The 21,019-nt window shown below is 37.0% G+C and overlaps 3 protein-coding genes and 2 pseudogenes across 4 annotated transcripts; all 5 read left to right on the forward strand.

The window, feature by feature from the left end:
* Nucleotides 1-989: 989 nt before the first annotated feature.
* LOC110419062 (glycerophosphodiester phosphodiesterase GDPDL3-like) lies at nucleotides 990-7,594 on the forward strand. The gene is made up of 9 exons (XM_021431940.2): nucleotides 990-1,236; nucleotides 2,574-2,867; nucleotides 3,358-3,473; nucleotides 3,608-4,115; nucleotides 4,612-4,650; nucleotides 4,784-5,071; nucleotides 5,349-5,491; nucleotides 6,390-6,870; nucleotides 7,017-7,594. Exons 1-9 carry the CDS (start codon nucleotides 1,119-1,121, stop codon nucleotides 7,313-7,315), a joined length of 2,286 nt encoding a protein of 761 aa, XP_021287615.1. The 5' UTR covers nucleotides 990-1,118; the 3' UTR covers nucleotides 7,316-7,594.
* A 137-nt stretch (nucleotides 7,595-7,731) lies between these two features.
* On the forward strand, nucleotides 7,732-12,341 carry LOC110419064 (exopolygalacturonase-like). 2 transcript variants are annotated; one of them, XR_016351398.1, is made up of 4 exons: nucleotides 7,732-8,866; nucleotides 9,715-10,023; nucleotides 10,122-10,635; nucleotides 11,723-12,341. XR_016351398.1 is itself a non-coding variant. In XM_089784019.1 (3 exons), the coding sequence occupies exons 1-3, from the start codon at nucleotides 8,756-8,758 to the stop codon at nucleotides 10,281-10,283; spliced, it is 582 nt and encodes a 193-aa protein (XP_089640145.1). In that variant the 5' UTR covers nucleotides 7,732-8,755; the 3' UTR covers nucleotides 10,284-10,743. The 2 variants fall into 2 exon arrangements, 1 of the variants encoding a protein (XP_089640145.1); XM_089784019.1 differs by lacking the exon at nucleotides 11,723-12,341 and having other exon boundaries at nucleotides 10,122-10,743.
* A 569-nt stretch (nucleotides 12,342-12,910) lies between these two features.
* Nucleotides 12,911-14,112, forward strand: LOC110419593 (putative long-chain-alcohol O-fatty-acyltransferase 5 pseudogene; annotated as a pseudogene).
* Nucleotides 14,113-14,487: 375 nt separating this feature from the next.
* Nucleotides 14,488-15,354, forward strand: LOC110419594 (putative long-chain-alcohol O-fatty-acyltransferase 1 pseudogene; annotated as a pseudogene).
* Nucleotides 15,355-18,315: 2,961 nt separating this feature from the next.
* Nucleotides 18,316-20,646, forward strand: LOC110419592 (RmlC-like cupins superfamily protein). The gene is made up of 6 exons (XM_021432690.2): nucleotides 18,316-18,633; nucleotides 18,745-18,794; nucleotides 18,882-18,920; nucleotides 19,014-19,042; nucleotides 19,492-19,658; nucleotides 20,001-20,646. Exons 1-6 carry the CDS (start codon nucleotides 18,326-18,328, stop codon nucleotides 20,503-20,505), a joined length of 1,098 nt encoding a protein of 365 aa, XP_021288365.2. The 5' UTR covers nucleotides 18,316-18,325; the 3' UTR covers nucleotides 20,506-20,646.
* Nucleotides 20,647-21,019: the final 373 nt, after the last annotated feature.

Consider the following 21,019-nt stretch of genomic DNA (forward strand, 5'->3'; position numbering starts at 1 on the left):
GTCATAATTGCTATGTATAATTTCATGGTTTTCATTTTTATAAAATCGAGACATCTCGAATGCACACGGGAGTACTTCAACGGTAATTGTCAACTTTTAGTTTTATTTTAAAAGTGATTAATTTTGTTTTATTTTAAATTAAATTATCAATTAGTTCAAGATTTTATCTAATGATTTTTTACTAAATTTTTTTATAAAATTCTCAAACAATCATTGATATGGTTTATTCAAAATTTTATTTTTAAATTTTTTTTTTGTAAAAATTGAACTTTGATTAATAAATAAAAAATGGGTTTCTCCCTTTATTAATTGAATTAACTTGTATGAATAAGTTATCTCTTTGGAAAAAAAAAAAAGATATCATGTGATCTTAATTCGGATCAATGATAAATTATGTACTTTTAAAATTAATTTTTTTATTTTATTGAACTTAAAATAACTAATATGTTATAATCATTACATTTATAAACAAAATAATCTTTTATAAAATTCTGATTTATGATTTTTTTTTACTTTAACTTTTCATTATAAATATGCAGGGTGCATATTGCAATTAATTTTTACTTTAATGAGATCTTCCAACAACTTTTTTAATTTCATGCAACTACTTAGAAAAACTACCAGGACCAAAATGAAAATCACTTGAAACTTGGAATTAATTCTTGTAATTTTTCCCTAAATTCAAATTCAACTTTAAATATCTAAAAAAAAATAAAAAAAGAAAAGAAAAGAATAGAAAAGAGAAGCTCATGGAGAACATGTGGGAGCGATCACACTCAATCATTATCCCCGAAGCTTAGGACAAAACCTCCGACCAGCCGAGAAGCTTCCTTAGCCGGCTGGAGCCTAGCTTAGGACAACGCGTAATTCGGTTGGAAAAAAAATAATTTTAATTTATTTTAATTGGATAAAAATAAAGTCTATAAATAATAATTAAATAATTTAATTAATTAATATTGAATAATATAAATAACGAAGCCAACACCAAAGGCCAGCCTAAAACTTGCAGTCTTTCTCTCTCTAAACTTGTACCGGTTTACGAAGTGAGGAAGAAACCGGCGGCGGAGATCAGTGGCGGAGGTGAGCTGAGGTTGTCAGCGGAGGAGGTAATTCCGGCAATGGGAAGCTTGCGTGGCATTACGGTTGCCGTTTTGGTAGTTCAAGCTTTGTTAGCTTCAGTAGCTTTGGTGTCTGCTCAGGGATCTAGTAATCGTTCTCGTTGGCTGACATTAAACGGTGTGTAGATTCTCTCTTTATCTATTTTTACTTAATTAATGAAATGATGAGAAAGAAAGCTTTTTTTTTTTTAGTGTTTGTTGGAGCTTCTTGTTTGATTTTTTTTTTTTGAGGTGGTTTTCTGTTTGGTTGATGAGAAAGGTGAGGAAATGTTGAGAAAATAGCTTGTTGAGCTGGGAGGCATTTTCAAATTTTGCTGTGTTTGGCTTAATTGTTAGCTAGTTTTCGTTTCGTTTACTGGAAAGTGGAGGAAATGATGAGCAAAATTTTGCTCAAGCTAAGCTTGCTTTTGAGCTGCTTGAGCTTTTCGCTGGATTCGTTAAATGTTGATTTTTCTTGTGTTATGTATGATTTTTAGTTAGTTTCTGTTTGGTTTCCAAGAAAGGAAAATGGGGAAACAATTGCTCCAGCTATGCTAGTTTGAGCTTGACTTTTTCTTTTCTTTAAATATTTTCTGTTTGTTTGCAAAGAAAGCGGAGGAAACATAAAGAGAAAAGTTCAAGATCCTTCGAAAACAAAAAAATTTAGGTTTTTATCTGTTTTTTTTTTTCGCAAAATTTGTCTAATTTCTCTTTGGCTACTTAGAAAGTGGAAGAAACGATGAGAAAAATGCATGTTTAAAATTTTTAAATAATTCCCAAGCTTCTTGAAGTTGAAATCTTTTCCGTTTCCTTCTTAAAAAAATTTTCACTTTCTCTTTATAAATTTATGTTCCTCTTATTTGAAATTTAGTTTTTTTTTCTAAAAAGAAATGCAATTATTCTTTTTGTTCTTAGTCAACCGCAATTTATAATAATCTTTTTAACGTTTCAACTTTCTATGTTTGGTTAATATGTAAGCTAGCTTTGAGTCTTCTATTGATTTGAATTATACACTAGTAGAAATTTTGGACTTTTGTTGATAGGAAAGTGGAACAAATTGATGGAAAATGCAGCTTCAAGTCTTTCACAGTTTACTTCTTTATATATACATGTATGTATGTATCATAAAAAGTTGGGCAATATTTTTTATACCAAAGAGCTTTTTCTTCCTCCCTCTTCTACCTCTTTCTATATATGAATATGAGATTCAATAAATTCTCTTTTGTTTCTTATAGGAAGAATCAATACAAAAATCCGAAAAAGTAAAACCTTTTTTGTTTCTGTAAAAAAAATATTATGGTGCTTCTTCCTCTGATGAATAGGATAACTTAAAAAAGTGCTAATTTTTGTTTGGTTATGAAGAACATTAACGGAAAGCAAATAAACTATGTTACGACATTTAACATTATGAGAAATAGACATGCTTTTTCAGTTTCTGTTGTTCAATAAGCTTAAATGGTTTGATTTGATATGCAGGTGATGTACCCTTTGTCATAGCACATGGTGGATTTTCAGGAATATTTTCAGACTCTAGTTTTGCAGCTTATAGTTTGGCGTTATTAACTGGTCCACCTGATGTGATCTTGTGGTGTGATGTGCAATTAACAAAAGATGCTGCTGGGATTTGCTTTCCTGATCTTAAGCTAGATAATAATTCTGACATTGCAAGTGTTTTCCCGGATAAGCAGAAGACTTACCTTGTTGATAGGGTCGCTACCAAGGGATGGTTTTCTGTTGATTACACCCTCAAGGACATCGGAAATGTCGTCTGTAAGTTCAGCTCACAATTTGTCCTCTTTATCTCTTTTTCCTGTCTTCATCAATGTTCTCACTATCATCATTAGTGATGTGCTTGTTGCCATTCTCATCATTATCTGTTATCTTCACAAACTTTGCTTGATGGATAATTAATGAACTTGTGATTACAAAGTTCATTTTCATAGTGTCAAACTAAGTTTTTAGTTTTGTAATATCAAACACTAACTTTGTCCTGACCGCTAAGAACTCAGTTCAAGTACTTTTACCAGCAATCAGGTAATTTATTCTGATTTTGATATGCTTGTGCTAGCTGTCATGACAACATTATTCTTTATTGAGGTTCAGCATGTTGGTTTGATAAGTTTGTTTGGCTTGATGAGCTCTAAAATGTTGAAACTATGAAAGAAATATACTAGTAGTAATTTCTGGTTAAGCTGCTTCTCTGCCTTCTACTATTTGTTTGATAAGTGACATTCTAATTTGATATTTGTTATCTGGACAGTAAATCAAGGTGTCTATTCTCGAACTAATAAGTTTGACGGTAATAATTACCCAATTATGACTGTTGCGGATACATATACGCAATTGAAACCACCTGCTTTTTGGTTGAATATTCAGGTAAAAATTGATCAATGCTTTATAATACTTTTTTTTACCCTCTCCTCTCTTCTTTCTTCTTATCCCCTTGTTAAATTAGTATAACTTCATCTTCCGGTACTTAGATTTAATTGGCTGTCTTTCTGTTTTTGCAGCATGATGCATTCTACGCACAACACAATTTGAGCATGAGAAACTTTGTAATTTCTTTAACTAGAAATGTGAATGTAACTGTTGATTATATCTCATCACCGGAGGTGGCTTTCTTGCAAAGTATTGCAGCACGTTTCCAAAGAAGCGCAACAAAACTTGTCTTCCGGTTTCTAGAACCAAACAAGGTGGAGCCTTCAACCAACCAGACTTATCAATCTCTCTTAAAAAATCTCACATTTGTCAAGACATTTGCCTCTGGAATCATTGTTCCCAAGTACTATGTATGGCCTGTCGATGTAAGTCTTTACTTGCAAAATTCTACCTCTGTTGTCTTGGATGCTCACAAAGAAGGGCTTGAAGTTTTTGCATCAGACTTTACAAATGATGTTCCATTTAGCTTGAATTTCTCCTATGATCCGGTGGCTGAGTATCTTCAGTTTGTTGACAATGGCCAATTCTCTGTTGATGGTGTGATATCCGACTTCCCAATAACTCCATCAGCAGCTATAAGTAAGTCATATAACTGCTTGTATAAGCAATGTGAATCCTTGAAGATTTCTTCAAATTTGTTTTTGCAGCTGATCCACAGATGTTTGCCTTTTAACTTCAAGTATGCTAAAATTAAAATTATTCTTATCTTTGTCTGAATGACTTGTGCTGCCATCTTGCAAATGTCTTTCCAATTTTTGTAGCTTTCACAAATTAGGGAGCATGTCCTGCTTTAAGATTTTGTTGGAAAAAAGATGCTCCTAAGAGTCTTGCACTTTGTTGGTTTTTTTCTCTCTCTATAGTTGCCTCATACTATAGTTGTATCATATGAATAAGTGAAACCGTGTCTGCTTTTTCTGTCTCTTTTTATTGTCTTGGCCGACGTGCCCAACAGAATAACTTCGTCTGATTATTGAAGAAAGGTTGTCTTACTTTTACTAGATACCATTATCTTTTTATCCCTATTGGATAAGAACCATTTCACTTTGAGATGCCAAACTTTTGTTTCACATTGCAGATTGCTTTGCTCACCTAGGCAGAAATGCTTCAAAACAAGGTATGCTATTATAGAAAAATGCTTCTGATCAAAAGATTTTGTTTTTTCTTGATGAGAGTTAGTGATAATGGTCAACAGATTATATGTTTTATGGTTCATTATAACCTGGTTTTCTTTTGTTGCCATGCTACAGTGGATCTTTTGGTCATCTCAAAAAATGGAGCAAGTGGAGACTATCCTGGTTGTACTGACTGGGCATATGAAAAAGCAATTAACGATGGTGTAGATGTTATTGACTGTCCTGTTCAAATGACAAAGGATGGGACACCTATTTGCTTGGGCTCTATAAATCTGATAGATAGCACAAATGTTGCTCAGTCAAGTTTTAGCAATCTTTCAAGAACAATACCACAGATTATGCAAGGCAGTGGAATATTTACCTTTGACATGTCATGGAGAGATATTCAACTAAGCTTGATGCGTAAGTTTAGTTCTCACTTGCTTGTTCTTTATTGTATTGAACTTTTGTGTTCTTTTCTTTTTCCATTTTTCCTTTTTGAATAAAACTCTGCTTTGGGAGATCAATATTTCCTTGCATGCAGTACTTTTCTCAGATTAATTTACTTTGCCCTATCTTCTAAATATGTGCTTTTGTTGCTGAGATTTAGCTGGTTTAGTCCTTTGTTTATTAAATAGATATAATTGGCCTTAACTTTTTGTCAATATCGCTCTATTAATCTATCATTACTTAACTGCAGCTGTTATATCTAGCCCACAGTCACAGTACAAATTGTTTCGAAATCCAAAATTCAAAAATGTTGGGAAGTTCTTGACATTATCTGAGTTTTTGGCCATGGCAAAGAATGCTAGCTCTCTTCAAGGTGTCTTAATCGGCATCGAGGTCAGTTCTTGTCATCCTATATTTTTCCTTTTCAAGTTCAAAGTTTCTTGCATTAGAGTTTACTGCCATTATTTTTATTTTCTACTCACATTATTGAATGGAATGATGGTTTCTTAGGGGTTAGGCACTGTGCATGGTGGCTAAGGTTATCTGCCGTGACAAGGGATAATGTTAGCATGGTATCTAATTTTGTCTCAGGAACATATCAGATTGAGTCATTAACCTAACTGGTAGTTTTGGTTTATGCCATGTGAAAATATATTGAGCTGAATGGTCAAAGAAACATAGAAGCGTAGTGTAATATGAAGTTGCCACCATTCTCAACTTGACATATGTAGATTCATTGAATCCCTCTAAAGAGCCTAAATCACTCAAAATCCCCCAATTTCTAGGGTGTCCAAAACTTTTAATAGTCATCATAATGGAATGTCATCGAGATTGAAAGACCATTCCCTTTGTTTTCCAAGTGTTGAAATAAAGTACACCTGTCTTGTAAGATGGCTTCCCTTATACGTAAGCTACCATATTTTGTTTGAACTTACTTGCAAAATAATGTTAATAGAGACAGGAAAGTTCTCTTCTAACTTCACAGATACTAAACAGAGTAATCTTCATGATTATTTCCCCTATTTGAGTAGCAAAATATTCTTGTTGTTCATATCTTCTCTTGACACTCTGTAGCAAAATCTCCAATCCCCTTTCCTTTGTATTTTTTGGTAATCGAAAATCTCCCATCTCTTGAAACTCCTTATCTGCTTATAATATTCATTAATGTTGATTTTGAGCTGGCTGTAAATGCTGTATATTTGTATTCCAAATGGTTTTACTTTCTTAGATAACATAACACAAACATTTTGGTGAAGATTTTTGACATTTTTGAAATGTATGTTCCTTTCAGAATGCTGCTTACCTTGCAGAGCAGGGATTTGGTGTAACTGATGCAGTGCTTGATGCCTTGAGTGAAGCGGGCTATGATAAACAGACCGCTCAGACAGTTATGATCCAGTCCAGTAATAGCTCTGTCCTAATGAAGTTCAAGGGTAAAAGCAACTATAAGCTTGTCTACAAGGTTGATGAAGATATTGGTGGTGCTCAGCTTGCATCAATTGATGACATTAAGAGCTTTGCTAGCGCTGTGGTCATTAGCAAGGACTCTGTCTTCCCTGAAAATACTGCATTCCTCACCGGTGTTACAGATGTTGTACCAAGACTACAAGCAGCTAATCTCTCTGTATATGTTCAAACATTCAGTAATGAGTTCACATCTCAAGCATGGGACTTCCTCTCTGATGCAACTGTTGAGGTCAATTCGTTCCATGTGGGAGCCGGTATTAATGGTGTTATTACAGACTTCCCAAAGACTTCTGATAGATACCGGAGTAAGTGCTTGCTGGTCAAATTTTCGCACTTTCTATATGTGTAAACTAAAAAATTTTCATGGCATGGGACTACCAGCTTATTCCTTTTATATTAATTGGAATATGAATATCTTACGGACTGGTATTGATGTGATAATCTGTTGTAGGGAACCGATGCTTGAACAAAGGCAATAACGCACCTGGTTACATGAGCCCTGTCCAGCCTGGGAGCCTTTTGCAACTAGTCACAGCTGAGTACTTGCCACCAGCTGAAGCTCCGAACCCCTACCTGACTGAGGCAGACGTTGCTGAGTCCCCTTTGCCTCCTGTTGCAGCAAAAACACCAACTTTCAGTCCATCTGCTAGGGCACCATCCTCAACATCACCAAATGGACAGCCTAAAGTTGCTGCTTCTGTCATTATGCCACCTATGGCTGTGGTTCTTGCCTTTTGTTTACTGTTTTGAAACAGTAGAAGAGTCGGCCTGCACTTAAAACCATTTTGCCCCCTTTGTTTTCCTATCTCATTGCTGGGATATCAAGTAGCTTGAAGCTTGTGCTGCAGGAGTGCTTGTGGCAAATATCACTCCTTTTGGTTCTCTTCCCCCCCAAACAGCAGTTAAATTATCTTACCTCTTTTCTTTTTGTAGGTATGTTCATTCTTCTCACTTGTATTTTGGAAAAAAGCACAAATTCTTGAGAGGTACATGTCTTGATGAATCCATTCCCTCTATTGATTGGTGTAAGATATCTTCTGATTATTCTTTTTCGCATGAAAACTATTATTTATGGATCGAATACCATAAAAAAGGCATGAAAACACAACTAGTGCTATTCAACACTCGTCTGTCTCCAGGCCCTTACCTAGGTTTAGTTCATATGATTTTTCTGTAGAATCATGCATAAAAACCCAGTGGAAAAGTTGTCATGTTCTTCTTTCTTAAAGAAAAGTTGTCATTGCTGCCAAGATCTTATTTAGATTCAGTTCTTTATCATTCCAGAGGTATTGTAAGTGGCAAAATCGCCTTCCTGTCACGATCCACTGAGATTCCGTCTTTAAAACCGGCATTAAATTTCGGCATTTAATGTTATTCAGGTCAAATTTTTGCCATTTCGCTGTTCATTCATGGAATCTAAACATGCAATGGTACCAATCAAGGGATGAAAATCAGCCCAACCATTGCTCTTTTCTCTCTTAACAAAGTGAACAAAGGTTTTGACCCTTTTGGTGGTTTGGGGAACTGGGATTATGGGAGAAAAACCTCACTTTTCCTTTGGAAGTATATGAATTTGGGGGGCATCTCTGCTTTAATTAATGGAGAATCTAACCGGTTTAATTACTTTGTCAGCAAAAAGAGTCACCAATCTCTGCCCAATGCTTCTTTTGTAACGCATTCTGCAACATTTCTCATACCCCTCTTCACAATTTAAAATATGGGTTTAGGTTATGATCATAAGAAAATTCTTTGATAAATCAAAATTAAAATAAAATTATGGAAGATTGATTCTATAGAAGTGAATGTATAATATTTAATCACACATTTTAAAAATTTATAATCTGATGTTAAAAACGAGAGTTTAAAGTTATAATTTTTAGAATCATCTAAATGTAATTAAAATTCGTATAATTATAATTTGATCTCTCTTTCCAATTTTTCTATCTTAATAAATAAAAAAGATTATGCATTTAAGTGAATCAGATATCATTGAGGAATCAGGGGGGTAATGTTAATCCCTAGAAGCAGAAGCAATAAAGTCATATTCAAGCAAAAATTAAAGAGACAAAGACAACATGGTTTAATTGTCTGTCCAGTTATATCCATGAAGACAGTGCTATAAGCAAGTCAAAAGGAAGAAGAGGAATCAAATTAAGAAGGAATGGGTGCTTCTTCCAGTTCAGTATTCCAATGTTTCCTCTTCTTGATGTTCATGTTCCTGTATGGAAACCAGCAGCTGCAAATCTGTTTAATGTGCTGCAATATGGTGCCTCAGGTGATGGAAAAACAGACAACTCCAAGGTACAATGTCAATTTCCATTGGAAACTTATGATTTCAAGTTTGATATTAGCTTATACTCGTCTATATTGGCTTGATAGAACTAAAATTGAATCGTAAGATGTTGCTATTTTGGCTTCTCAAGTGAGGTTTTACCTCGAATTTGGCTCTTTGAACTAAAAGTTACGCATAATTATCATTGAACCAAATATTCGGTATTTATTGTTATTTCATTTCATAAAATTATTAATGGATCAAATATTTGAGTGTTTGTGGCTTTTCTGCTAAGCTGAAAACAAAAAAAAAAAAGAAAAGAAAAAATGGAGGAGATTATGATGTAACCAATTTGATACGGTCCCTTGAAACGGATCGAGTTATGAGACGGTGTGTGGAAGGGTTGGTTTAGTTTGAGGTACACTAGGTACTTGGTGGATGGTTTCTGTTTTCGACCTATGTTTGTAGTGCTGGCTCATTAGAGAAAACCTGCAAATCTCTTGAGTTTTGAGTACTCAAAAACTTAAATAGATGTTGAACACCTTCCTTTTAATAACTTCAGTCCTTTTAAACTATAGCTCGATGGAATAACCACCCTTAAAGCAAGGAGATGGAAAGGTGGAGACACACACAACCTTCAATAACATGAAAACAGAAAACTACCACTAACAATAAAATAGGGTGGAGACATAACCTCCAACAACTGAAATGGAAAACTACCACTAACAATAAAATAGAACCACAATGAACTATTAAAAATAAACTGCCATCAACCAATCAGATATGTTGATTTAGTTTATATTTCCCATGTGTAAATCGATTGTAAACTAAGGGATTATCAGATGTGCTAACACAATTTCATGTCTTTCATTGTTAGGCCTTTAGTGTTGCATGGAAGCAAGCTTGCCAGAGTGGAGGAAACAGTGTAGTTTTGATCCCATCAGGGACATACCTGGTGCGTCCGACTGTTTTCCAGGGTCCATGCAGGGGTGCCATCGCGTTTCAGGTCAAGGGGGTGCTGAGGGCTCCCACCGACGCAGCCTCACTTGACCTTGACCATTGGATTTCCTTCCGGTACATTGACAGGTTGTCAATCACCGGTGGTGGCTCACTCGATGGCCAAGGTGCCTCAGCTTGGCCTTACAACACTTGCCTTACAGATCCTAATTGCCCTCCTTTCCCTGTTGTAAGTTCTTCAAGAAACATCCACCTAGAAGAATATATGAATTAACAATGCAAAGATCTAATGATCATTTTCTGGTTTATTTTTGGATTGTGTATCAGACACTGAGATTTGATTTCGTGACCAATTCATGGATCAATCACATAACATCATCAACAGCAAGAAGTTTCACTTCAACATTTTCGCTTCCACAAACATTAGAATCCACGAAGTCAACATATCAGCACCTGGTGACAGTCCCAACACGGATGGAATCCACATAGGAGACTCCACTGGGATCCATGTTTCAGATTCGGAGATAGCCACCGGAGACGATTGCGTTTCCATGGGGCCAGGATCCAAAACATCAACATCATGAATGTTCATTATGGTCCGCGGCCATGGTTTCAGTGTTGGGAGCCTGGGGGCATCCCCCAATGAAAAAGATGTTGCTGGTGTAACTGTGAGAAACTGCACTTGACAGGAACTCTTAATGGTTTGAGGATCAAAACATCGTCTCCCTCTCATTCAAGCAGCTGTTCTGATATTACCTTTGAACATGTTAATGTCGAAAATGTTAACAACCCAATTTTCATTGATCAAAACTACTGCCCATCTCACAAATGTGGCCTACAGGTATAGTCTTTTGTCTTTTTTTCTTGTACATGCCAATGGATGCAAGTATTGAAAAATTAACCACTTTGGGTAGGGGTGTGCATGAGTAAGTTTCGATCAGTTTCGAGTCGGTTTTGTCAAAAATTTTTGGGATATAACTGACGAACGCAATGAATAAACTGGTTTCGGTCGGGTTTTTAGAAGGTCGTTTCGGTCGGTTATACCAAAAATTTGAACTCGATGTAGGGGGGGGGGGGGGGGAGGAAATTAGGTAATTTGACTCGAGTGGGGGGGGGGGGGGAATCAGGTTAGGAGTCGGGATCTGGAAGGGGGACCAGGGGAATCAGGTTGGAGTCGGGACTCGTGGAAGGGGGACCAGGGGAATCAGGTTGGAGTAGGGACTCGTGGAAGGGGGGCCGGGGGAATTAGGTCGAGAGTCGAGATCGTGGAGGGGGCTGAGAGGAATCAGGTCTGGAGTCGAGACTCATGGGAGGGGGGCCGGGGAATCAGGTCTAAACTCGGTGGGGGGGGGGGGGGGGAAGGGAAATTAGGTAATTTGGACTCGAGGGGGGGGGGAGGGGGAATCAGTTGGAGTCGGGACTCGTGGAAGGGGGACCAGGGGGAATCAGGTTAGGAGTCGGGACTCGTGGAAGGGGGACCAGGGGAATCAGGTTGGAGTCGGGACTCGTGGAAGGGGGGCCGGGGGAATTAGGTCGAGAGTCGAGACTCGTGGGAGGGGGCTGAGAGGAATCAGGTCTGGAGTCGAGACTCATGGAGGGGGCGGGGGGAATCAGGTCTAAAGTCGGGACTCGTGGGAGGGGGGATTCATGAGTTGACGGGTGGGGAGGGGAATTAGGTCAGGACCGAGTCGGGGGGACCGGGGGAAGTAGTGAAGTGCTGCAGGGGTAGCCGGCGGGGGCCATGGGTGACCTTGCCAAAAAAAAGGTTCGATTTTTTCAGTCAGTTCGGGGGAAGGATTCCCCCCGACGACCGAGTCGATCAGCGACGAGGCCGATCGGCACAACCACGGTTGCGGTCGGTTGGGCGGTTCCAACTGACCGTTGCCCAGCCTAACTTTGGGTTGATTTTTTTTTCCTCAAATTTGCAGTGGGAGTCAAGGGTGAAGATTCAGGGTGTTAGGTTCAGAAACATATGGGGCAGCTCAAGCTCGAGAATTGCAGTCAATCTGCAATGTAGCAGACGCACACCATGTGAGAACATTGAGCTAGGAACATAAACATAGATTACAATGGAGGTGGAGGAGAAGCAACAGCAGCAGCCGCCTTCTCGTGTTCTAATGTTCATGGTGTTGCTTATGGACAACAACATCCTCCCTCTTGCATGTAGAAATCTTTTTCCACCATGTCAGCCCAATAGCTCCAACTGTTCTTTCTCACCTGCAAGCTTAACTACATAATGAAAAACTTTGAACTTCCATTCAAATTTTGAATACCTTTCATTCATCTGTTCCCCTATCTACCTCATTCATTTCCTTCCCTAACGCTAAATTACTCATTAACATTCCCAACAAACTCATCCCCAATCTTCGGATACACACCTAAAAACATCAAGCAACATGATAAATTTTGGTCAGTTTTAGTTTGTTGATTCTTGGACATTATATGGTTATGAGTAGTTGAGTGTTTATTGGATATATATCCCTATAATTTACAGTGGGTGGTTGAAAAGATTACCTAATTTAAATAAATGTTTTTCATGCTACAACTAAAATCTGCCTTTAACCTTTAACATATATAAATAGGCTTTTGTAATTTGCTGACAAATAAGTTTTGGGTTTCGTTAGTAATAATATAATTAGTATTATTTCTGTCATTTATTTTCTAAAATATATCATTTTTATTGATAATTTGATATAAGTTGAAAATAATAAAAAAACAGAAGCAACTCTTAGTTCGAATTTACTCTTTGACTACAAAATTATGCACTAATTATTGAACTAAATATATTTGAGTGTGATTTTTTGGTATAACTTGAATTCGAAAATTAGATGCAAAATTACAAATTAATTAGGATTCATTACCCTAAGTGCTAAATCACATTTTCCAATCCCATGGCTATATATAATGTCATACCGTATCTTTGGTTGGGTATAAGGAAAACAAAAAGAGAGAGAGAGAGAGAGCAGTCTGAAGAGCTGAGCTAGCAAAATGAGGTGAGCTCAACAATTTCTTCAGGGTATTGTTATGGCCATGGCTCTCTACTCTACTGTTACTTGATTGCAGCAAAGATCCCAAAGGCTTGCTAAGCTCCTCTCCCTCATCCCTGTCATCACCCTCTTATCTATCATCCCCTTCAACCTCCACAGCTTCCATATAGGTGTCCCGACCTGGTGTTACCTTGCTTGGTTGGCCAATTTCAAGCTTCTCTTATTTGCCTTTGAGCAAGGCCCTTTATCATCTCCATCATCATTATCTCCATGGGGTTTTCTTGCTTTTTGCTCACAGCTGCTTTCCCATTCAAAATCAAACAAAACCCATCTAAAACCAACTCAAAAGCACTGCCGAATTCGATATCAGAGGCTTCAAACAAAGCTATGCTTTTAGCCTTGGTGCTCCATTGTTATAACTACAAGCAGTACTTTCACCAACAGGTCTTGTTAACCTTTTACTTCTTATACTCGTACTTCTCAATCCAACTCCTCCTGGCCGTGGGTGCAATCCCGGGTGAGCTCATCCTCGGGTTGGAACTCGAGCCACAGTTCAACGCACCCTTACTTTCCACTTCACTGCAAGATTTCTGGGGGCATAGGTGGAACCTTAGGGTCTCGGATCTTCTTCGTGCCGCCATATATGATCCCCTACGCCATGTTACTACACGTATGATTGGACCTCGATGGGCCTCACTGCCGGCTGTTTTCGTGACGTTCTTCATCTCGGGCCTGGTGCACGAACTACTATACCATTACATCACTCGTGAAAGCCCGACATGGGAAGTGACTTTGTTCTTTGTCCTGCAAGGAATGTGGGTAGATATGGAGATTGTGCTCAAGAAAAAAATGGTGGCGACCAACAGATTTCGACTCCACAGGGCGGTTTCAGGGCCACTGGCATTGGCATATATAGCAGTGACTGCTGCCTGGTTATCTTATACGCAGATTCTAAGACATGGAATAGATGAAAAAATCACCAGAGAATTCAATCTGTTGGTGGATTTCCTCAATGGCACACACAGCATTCTCAGAAGAAACTTAGTTTTGCACTAAACAGTCATGTATTGGAGTTTACAACTATAATTACTGGACCATCTCAGCTTGCCAATTACTACTTTGAAGCAGGAAAGCATGCATTAACAAGTCTTTGACTAATGAATTTGTAAGTCAATCGCTTTAAACTTCAGTGTACACCAAGCATTTATGCTTACATTTTTATTTTACTTTATTTTATGTTGCTTTCTTGGAATGGTAAGCCGGGCTTCTTTTATGTCTTTGAAGTATGATCCGGGCTATTGTAAAATAGACTCAAAATTTTAGGCCTTGAATTTTAAGATATATGAGTTTCAAATAAAAAATAATATATAAAATAAAATTAAAAAAAAAAGGAAAAAAAATGGGAAAATGGCAGCGGAGGCAACCTGTCACCTTCAAGCCGCAATCTAAAAGCTGCTGAAGCTAAAAATATGAGAAGGCCCGTGCTTCAGCTGCTGGTGCCCCGGCAGCTTTGGACTTGGCCCATGTCAAACATTACAGAACCATCTTTTTTAATAAGAACTGTGTACAAAAGTACAATTTAGGTAAGAGTACTTAATTAAAAACCGAATTTAATTTAATGCTTCAAAATACAAGATTAACTTGTTCAATGTTATAAATATAATTAAGAACAAACTAAACCATATATATTACGTTGAAGTAAGAAAACGAAGGGGACGAGAGAAATGAAAGAAGCCAAGGAAATGGAGGGTGAGCTCAAGAACTTCATCAGGTTATGTGTTCTGACCATGGCATCTCTACTCTATAGTTACTTCATTGCAGCTAAGATCCCCAAGGGTTTGCTAAGGCTCATCTCCCTCCTCCCTGTCATCATCCTCCTATCCATCCTCCCCTTCGACCTCAACAGCTTTTACATAGGTTTACCGACCTCGTTTTCCCTTGCTTGGCTTGCCAGCTTCAAGCTCCTCTTGTTTGCCTTCGATCAGGGCCCTTTGTTACTACCAAAACACGATCTCCTTCGTTTCATCCTCATGGCCTGTTTCCCTTTCAAGATCAAACAAAACCCACCTCGAGAAACACCATCTGAAGCCAAGACTAAACCCATTTTGGAGGCTGCAACTAGAGCCACAGTGGTATCGATTGTGCTTTCTACTTGTGAAAACTATAAACACTGCTTGAATCACAAACACGTCTCGTTGATCTATATTTTAGTCATGTACCATGGAGTACAACTTCTCTTTGCCTTGTCTGCAATCCCTGCTCGACTCCTCCTCTATGGCGTCGAACTCGAGCCACGGTTCAACGAACCGCTGGTTTCCACTTCACTACAAGATTTTTGGGGCGACAGGTGGAACCTCAGGGTCTCAGACATCCTACGTGAGACCGTATACAACCCCGTACGTCGGGTCTCCATCCGTATCATAGGACCTCGATGGGCCTCGTTGCCTGGTGTTTTCCTGACTTTCTTCGTCTCCGGTTTGATGCACGAACTGCTTGTCTACCACATGTTTCGTCAGAGCTCGACCTGGGAAATGACTTGATTTTTTATCCTGCATAGGCCAAATGGTTCCTGATAGCTAGAAATGCCAAAATACTCATGTCCCATCAACTTTACACTTGTTGTTTGAGTTAAAAATTTAACAAATTAAGAGTTCTATCCATCATACTCTTAAAAAGCATTATCTAGATAATTCTGTTATGATCATATAAAATTTTGAATATCAAATTTAAAACATAAATATTTATCTTGTAATTTTGAATATCAAATATAAATATAACGAACCCATGGCCAAAGAATAATAATTATGATTTTGAATATAAAAATAAATATTTTTACATGTAGAGATAATGGGTTTATCTTGTAACTTTGAATAGCAATTAATTTGTGTAGACTTGAGGTTTTCCTTTAGCTGCCAGCATTCTAAACTGGTCCATGGCTTGAACTCAATGCTATATACATGAACTTATGTAGAAACCAGGAAAACATGGGGTTACCAGAAACGAAAGCAATGACAGAAACTACTCGTTGCCTTTTTCATAATGTCATAGTATTATATAAGTCCAAGAGAGTTAAAGAAGCCATGGAAATGGAGGGTCATGAGCTCAAAACGTTTCATCAGGGTATGGGTTTTGACAGTAATATATCCATGTCTCCTACTGTTACTTCATTGCAGCAAAGATCCCAAAGGGCCCTCTCTTATCAATTCTTCCCTTTCGTATGTCTACAGCTTGCCATATCTAGGTGTGTGGACCATCATGATACAGTTATAATACTGTTAAATTATGATTACATACTGTTAATTTTTTTAAAAAAAAATTATTGAGAAGTTTAAGCCCTTGACCAATAGTCTCTCTTCCCTTTTTTAAATGTTTTAACTCTTATATAAATATAAAAGAGATGGCTTTAGTGCAACAAAACAGGAGAAAAGAAAGGCAAGATTCATTAATTTATTATAAATTAATTTACTAAAAAAAGATAATAGCATCATCATATTGTAATCCCCAAATCATCATCATTGTGAAACATGCTGCTGTCTAGCTGGTTTTTGAAATTGAAGCTTCCAAAAGTATACATCTTGTCAAGTTGCCTGGCAGACAATATAGTATTTGCTAAGGTTTACACCAAGGTCTTCCTTGTAATAAGCTTTTGACTTGATTTTTTTGTTTTGTTTAATTGTCCAACAAAACTAGAAAACAAAACCCATAGCGCGGGGATACGTTCTGTCCCTTTGTGTCATGCTTTTGTGCAAATGATGTCATTTGGGGATGAAGCTTTCAACCTAAGACCAAAAAGAGAAGAAACCCACCACAAGAAAATGGACCCTCCCACCGAATCCATAAGGGAGGCGCACCACCATGAGAAAATGGCCCAAGCCTTCATGGTTAGTGATGATCATGCAATTAACTTAGCAGTTAATGATCATTAATTAGATGGTTTTGAAGCAAAAGTTTTGTTTGTTGTTTGTTGCAATGAAGCAAATGGGAGGAGAGGCTCTTGGTTTAGGCATGTACCCTTTTATCTTAGAAGCAACATCCCTTTCCCTTTCTTTAATTTCCTGCTAGAATATATATATGACTATATATATAGACGGTTTCAATTATTAAAAAACACAAAAAACAAAAACAAAAAATACAATCAATCATTTTCTATTTTTATTGCATACGATTTTATTGATTTGGTTAAAAATATATTTATCTTTTTTAATTAATAAGAATCGGTTTTAATTTTCAATAACGGGATTAACGCGATTACTCCCAATTATTCAAATTGATGTAAACAACATTTTGATTGAAAAACAAGCAAGACTAAGACCCTATAATTCAAGTGATTGTGGTGTGGACTTGTGGGAGAAAAAATTGAAAATACCACAAAATGAAAACTAATTCTTTGCTTTAGATTTTTTGTTTTTCATTCCAAAAGAGTGACCAAGATATAATTGGAAGTGTCCCATTTTCTCTTTAAAAGGGTCTTAATCCAAATGTTTAGTCATTGGTTCATTTGAATTTTTGGCCTTGGGGAACCTTTTTCAAGCTTCTTACAATGCACTAGAAAAGCAGTTGATATTGAATATATTGATGTGATTAGGTAGATATTTTGGCTAGCTTGACTATCCTATTCTCCCACCTTCTCCACAATTTACATTGACTAAACGTAAAACCACAATCCAAAAGCTTCAATACAATTGGAAATTAATGATATTGATTCTTGAGGCTAGAAACCACGTATAGTATTATGATTTTTTAGGTACTATGCTAACAAATTTGTCACTTTCAAGCTTGGCAAGGGTACAAGTTCACATTTCAAAGATTCAAATTGAATCACTTGCATGATGAACTCTATATATATAAAACCCTTGATTCTCTTTTGGATTAATGAAGAATTAATTATTAGAATAAATAAGATGTATGAAAGATTTGGGTGATGCTATATATTGTGTTGTTGAGATTAAAGGGTTTGGAAGGTTACACTTCCTCTTGTATCTATTTTCATTTTCTATTCACAAATTGCAAATTTTTTTATAACAAATTCAATGATTTTTTCCGGTTTTGTTAATCAAGATTATTAATGGACGTATAATATAATGGGTATAGAAAAATTGACTTTCTAAAATCATTCTAATATAAGTTAAACTCGAAGAAAACATCAAGAAATTAAATTCAACCATGAATATTTATTCAAAATGTTTAAGGGTATTGAAAATTAGCAAAGCTTACCCCTTTTTGGCAAGGGGAATAAGGTAAAAGGAAACAAAGACGAATATGGGGCAAGAACATCCTCCCCCTCATATTTGTGGACCAATGAGCATGCTTTCGAGCTTTAAAGTGTCCCCCCAATATGAAAGATGCTTGAACCCTCGGAGTTCACTTTAGGATTTTCTACATGGGGGGTGGCAAAGCAATGGCATGAAATGGACCATAGTTTGACACGTGTCAATCATTCAAAGGATGTGATGGAAACCACCCGCTGGCTTCCATCCCCACATCATGGCAACGCTATGCTGACGTTAATGGAAGAACAGCTCCCTCCAGCTCAAGCAAACTCCCATGTGGGTCTTATTTGGCCGCCAACATTTCCCCTTTGACCTTCCAAAGTGTCACCGATTGTGTCTCTCGTTCTCTACCCAAGTTTCTCTCTTTATATATTCGTTCAAATTCTTGAGCTTTTTCTTCACAAACCTTGTAACAAAGCCCAAAGCCTTTAGAAAACTTAAAATAGACAGAAAGACGATAGAAATGCCTGAGAGAGAGAGTTCTTGTGTTGGTTTGAATGAGCCAAGGTTGGTGGTGAGGAAGTTCTTGGCTAGGCCACAACATGAAGGAGTTGGAGCAATAGTCAGAAGGAGCATAGGCCGGTAAGCCGAGCGGGAAAAAAATGAGATAAATTTGGTGTTTTTTTCAATAAAAGGAATGAACTTTTGATGAATTTGAGGTGTTTGGATTAAAGGGTACTTTTGTTTTTGCAGGTTTGAGTTGAGACACTTCGATCCTTTCCTTGTTTTGGATGAATTTTCAGGTTGGTGTCTCTGTTGTCTCTCTGTTTTTTCTTTCTTTGTTCTTTTGCTCTGTTTTTTCCTAAAGGTTTTGATTTTGGATATTGCAGTTACAGCACCTGCTGGATTTCCTGATCATCCACACAGAGGTTTGATTCTTCTTCTTCTTCTTCTGTTCTACTTTCGCGTTTGCAGATGTGAAATCATTTGGATTCTTATCCTCTCTGTTTTTGTGTTAACAGGATTTGAGACAGTCACCTACATGCTTCAGGTACAGAAATGATCATTCTGACGATCTGGAATTCTTTTTTCTTAACAGATTAAGCATAATTTGATCATCTCCTTTCTCTCTGTTTCTTAAACTTTTTCCTTTTTTCATCCCAAAAATAATTGGAAAATGTTGTGTTTATGTACATTTAGAAACTATTCATTGCCGAATTAATAATGTCATTCGCACTATCAAGTTTAATTAAGCATAAAAAAGGGTCAATTAGATGTGATTGTACAACATAAATGAAAGCAACAGATGGCTGAACCTAGTTGCACTCTAAGGCTAGAAATGAAATTGTCATTTTAAGTCATACCAGCCATGCCAAATAGGGATTTGACAATGCCCCATAATCATCAAGCATAGACCTCAAATAATATGGTATGCTGGGATTGCTTTATTGATTGTATAAACTTACCCCTTGGCTGCATGCAATTGGTTGATTTCATTAGGGGGCTGTTACACATGAAGACTTTGATGGCCATAAGGGGACCATTGGACCTGGTGATCTTCAATGGATGACTGCAGGAAGAGGCATTGTCCACTCAGAGATGCCTGCAGCACAAGGAACCCAAAAGGGTTTACAGCTATGGATCAACCTCTCCTCCAAAAATAAAATGTAAGCTCAATCCATGGAGATACACAAGTTTTCCATTTAACTTTTTACCATACTATCTTTATTTTTAATACGAAATCGAATTAAGTTTGACTGCAATGATTTGTCATTATGGATCTTTTCTTGAAAGTGGTTTTTGAATGCAGCACACTTTGCATTGCAATGTTTTTGCATATCTTGTGGTCAGCTTTTACTAAATGTGCCTGTCGTTTGAGCCTTGAAGAGAGAACCTTTAATGATGGAATTGGCTTAATGCTTGTTCCACTAGCTGGACATGCTGCCACAAAATCCTGCTAACTTTTTCAACCCTTCAACCCTCATTTGTTTAATCTTTTATTTTTCCAGGATTGAACCAAGGTACCAGGAAATATCAAGCAAGGACATAGCAGAAGCAACAAAGGATGGAATCAAAGTTAGAGTTATAGCTGGTGAGGCCTTGGGAACAAAGTCACCAATCTACACCAGAACCCCAACAATGTACCTGGACTTCACTCTAGAACCTGGAGCTCACCTCCAACAACCAGTACCTGAATCCTGGAATGCCTTCGTTTATGTCCTGGAAGGAGAAGGTACCTTCGGGCGGTTGAAATCGTCCCCTGTGAATGCTCACCACCTGCTTCTGCTAGGCTCTGGGGATGGCTTGGAGGCATGGAACAAGTCGTCTAAGTTGCTGAGGTTCATCCTGGTGGGAGGTGAACCATTGTGTGAACCCCTGGTGCAATTTGGACCTTTTGTGATGAACACACAGGAAGAGATTGATCAGACAATTGATGATTTCGAGAACTATGCCAATGGATTCGAGAAAGCAAGGCATTGGAGATCTGAATCTGGTCTTACCCTGGATTTCTGATTCTTTTGTTTTTGTCAGAGAATTCCATTGGTTAGCTTTGGCAAGGAGAAAATGTCATTGATATTCTAATAATCAAATATGTACATTATACATTATGCTTTGTTAAGGCAGTTTCATCAATTTACTCGAATTTATACACTACTAGTGAATCAAATGTTATTATCTCACTTATTAAATTTTATTAATAAAAAATTTAAACAAACTATATGAATAACAACAAAAATACTCGAAACGGGCTTTTTTTTTTTTTAATATTTTGTTTTGAAATAATAAATAAAGAAAAACATTTATAATGAAACTAAATGACAACCCTGAAAAGAAATTTGCTTCTAACCTATTGAAAATATTGCTTAATTAATCATTCTACCAAGTTTTCTTCCCTTTAAATGGGCTAGAAATTTCTTTGCTAATGTTTTGAATATTTTAATAATATTAGTTTCAATATTTTTTATATATTTAAGAAAAATTAAGGAACTATAATTTTTTTTTAAAAAAAAAGACAAAGGTAAAAGTG

The sequence above is a fragment of the Theobroma umbraticum genome, unplaced genomic scaffold (genome assembly GCF_002168275.2).
Source record: "Theobroma umbraticum cultivar Fairchild unplaced genomic scaffold, ASM216827v3 scaffold_67.0, whole genome shotgun sequence".
Classification (NCBI taxonomy): Eukaryota; Viridiplantae; Streptophyta; class Magnoliopsida; order Malvales; family Malvaceae; genus Theobroma; species Theobroma umbraticum.

Coding starts and splice junctions, on each gene's coding strand:
- LOC110419592 (XM_021432690.2), top strand. CDS start 18,326: ATGTGGGTCTTATTTGGCCGCCAACATTTCCCCTTTGACCTTCCAAAG. Junction 18,795..18,881: donor TGTTTTGGATGAATTTTCAG/GTTGGTGTCTCT, acceptor TGGATATTGCAG/TTACAGCACCTGCTGGATTT. Junction 19,659..20,000: donor CTCTCCTCCAAAAATAAAAT/GTAAGCTCAATC, acceptor TTATTTTTCCAG/GATTGAACCAAGGTACCAGG.
- LOC110419062 (XM_021431940.2), top strand. CDS start 1,119: ATGGGAAGCTTGCGTGGCATTACGGTTGCCGTTTTGGTAGTTCAAGCT. Junction 1,237..2,573: donor TCGTTGGCTGACATTAAACG/GTGTGTAGATTC, acceptor TTTGATATGCAG/GTGATGTACCCTTTGTCATA. Junction 3,474..3,607: donor CTTTTTGGTTGAATATTCAG/GTAAAAATTGAT, acceptor CTGTTTTTGCAG/CATGATGCATTCTACGCACA.
- LOC110419064 (XM_089784019.1), top strand. CDS start 8,756: ATGTTTCCTCTTCTTGATGTTCATGTTCCTGTATGGAAACCAGCAGCT. Junction 8,867..9,714: donor GAAAAACAGACAACTCCAAG/GTACAATGTCAA, acceptor TTTCATTGTTAG/GCCTTTAGTGTTGCATGGAA. Junction 10,024..10,121: donor ATTGCCCTCCTTTCCCTGTT/GTAAGTTCTTCA, acceptor ATTGTGTATCAG/ACACTGAGATTTGATTTCGT.